This window comes from Pteropus vampyrus, unplaced genomic scaffold (assembly GCF_000151845.1).
Source record: "Pteropus vampyrus isolate Shadow unplaced genomic scaffold, Pvam_2.0 Scaffold156, whole genome shotgun sequence".
Classification (NCBI taxonomy): domain Eukaryota; kingdom Metazoa; phylum Chordata; class Mammalia; order Chiroptera; family Pteropodidae; genus Pteropus; species Pteropus vampyrus.
This window is the reverse complement of record NW_011888937.1, coordinates 1894388-1896276: the sequence shown is the minus strand read 5'-3', so window position 1 is coordinate 1896276 and position 1889 is coordinate 1894388. Positions and strand designations below refer to the sequence as shown.

Below are 1889 nucleotides of genomic sequence, written 5' to 3'. Positions count from 1 at the left end.
AAGACTGTTGAGGGCAGCTAGGGAGTCAAGGACCAAAACTAACAACAAACATATCTTAATGCTTTCCATAGACATCAAATTATGATAGTATGTATGGACACAGGTAATAAAGGGACTGAAATGACTGGAAAGTATCGTTTTGTTTTGAAAAAGCTCTGTGGGGAACTAGAGGTTATAGCCAAGTTTAAAACTGGTGAAAGAAAGGTTTCTGTTAGGGTAAATTATGACGGACATTTTGGAATAAGAGACTTGCCGGTACAGAGGATTTCATAGTAAGCAAAGAAAGTCGTTTTGTAGATACACTGTACACTTTTGCCTTTGCTCAAAAACAAAGTGAGACATAAAATTTGCAGTTTGGGAAAAAAACAGACATTGTCTCTTACCGTATGCTTACTAGTGATGTATAAGTGATGTATAAGTTCATCATGGGCCTAAAACAATTACAAGTCTGCTTTCTTTCAACTTTAAGGAACAATTCTTCAAAAGTCAGATTTGAAGATTTTTTTTTTTTTTTAAATTTCGTAAGAGGATCTATTACCTGCTCCCTGACATCAAGGACAGTACCTTGCCTCACTTACGTATCCCCAGGTCACAGCATATTGTTGGGCACAGAAAAGGCATTTGTACTTGTTTGTTTGTTTAGTTACATTGAATTGAATTCTGCTCAAGAAAAATACAGTTTTGTCTGTTTATTTGTAACATTTAGGAAACCATAAAGGCAGCATTTGAATCTGCCCAATTATATGCAGCTACATTTGAGAAGTTTCAGATATTCTTCAAGGAAAATGAAAGTCTTGATTTACAAGCTCTTAAACTTCAAGAACCTGGTAAGTTTTCTACTTTCCTTACTAATCATTTTGGATGGGAATATTGAGGTGTATAGTTTTCTAGGTTTGCTTGGTGGTGAATGGTGACAGAAATGGTAGCCTGAAAGAGTTGGCCTGACAAAAAGCAAGAGTTAATTCATTTCTAGGTTATTTTCTGTGGAATTACTTTTTTCTTTAGCCTTACTCAGTGTTAATGTTTTATTTCAGAAGATTATGGGAAGCAATTCCTCCCTAATGACTTATCTTTTAGTGTGAGGTTGTATTAGTACTAAGGCTATTTAGCGTGCATATGGGAAAGAGTTGAAAGCAATGGTTACCTCCACAGATTCCTTTAAATAATGTTTACATAAGTGTTTTTCTATTTCAGCAATTTAAGTTACTTTTTATTTCTGCAGTTATATTACAACCTGGTGAGTGTGAATCGACAACTCTTAGTCATAAAATTAGTCATAAAATTTCCCAAGGGGAAAGGATTTTATTGGACTTATTATCTTTAACCAAAAAAATTATTTATAATATCCAAGTGAAATTTCAGACAAAGAAGTTCCCAGATGATTATGAAAATTAAGTTTATATTATTTGTTATTACTGTTTTAAAATGTGAAGCATACCATTCATATGCTTTATTTCATGAACTGTTTTTATTGCTTTATTTTCTTGTATGCAGAAATGATTACTTTGATATTTGTCTCATGAACCAGCACTAATTCTAATCACTTAGATCCTCTACTCATAGACTTAATCTCAAGGCCTCCTAGTCTCCTGCTACCACATTCCTCTCATTGGATAACTTTAATCCCTCAGCAAGGTCCCATCAGGATGAGGTCACCAGACTCCCAGGTGGTGCTTAATCTAGTTCTGCCCTGGCTTGTCAATCCTGTCCCAATCCTGGAACCAGAGTCTCACGAGTATTAAGTGTTTGTTGGCTGGGACTTCGGAGTTCATTGGCCTGGACTCCTAAATGCTCCTCTTTTGGAACTTCTCGGTCCTTCTTAAACCTCTTTGCCCGAGGTTAATAGAAGGTAGCTTTGCCCCTTGGATACCACGCCTTGCCTGTTATCA

At 35.8% G+C, this 1889-nt stretch overlaps 1 protein-coding gene across 1 annotated transcript in view; it reads left to right on the top strand.

The window, feature by feature from the left end:
* DNAH6 (dynein axonemal heavy chain 6) overlaps nucleotides 1-1889 on the top strand; it is a 262220-nt gene that overhangs the window by 37778 nt on the left and 222553 nt on the right. The window contains exon 11 of the mRNA XM_023536421.1: nucleotides 707-827. Coding sequence (XP_023392189.1) covers nucleotides 707-827 — 121 coding nt within the window. The remainder of the gene's footprint in view (nucleotides 1-706; nucleotides 828-1889) is intronic.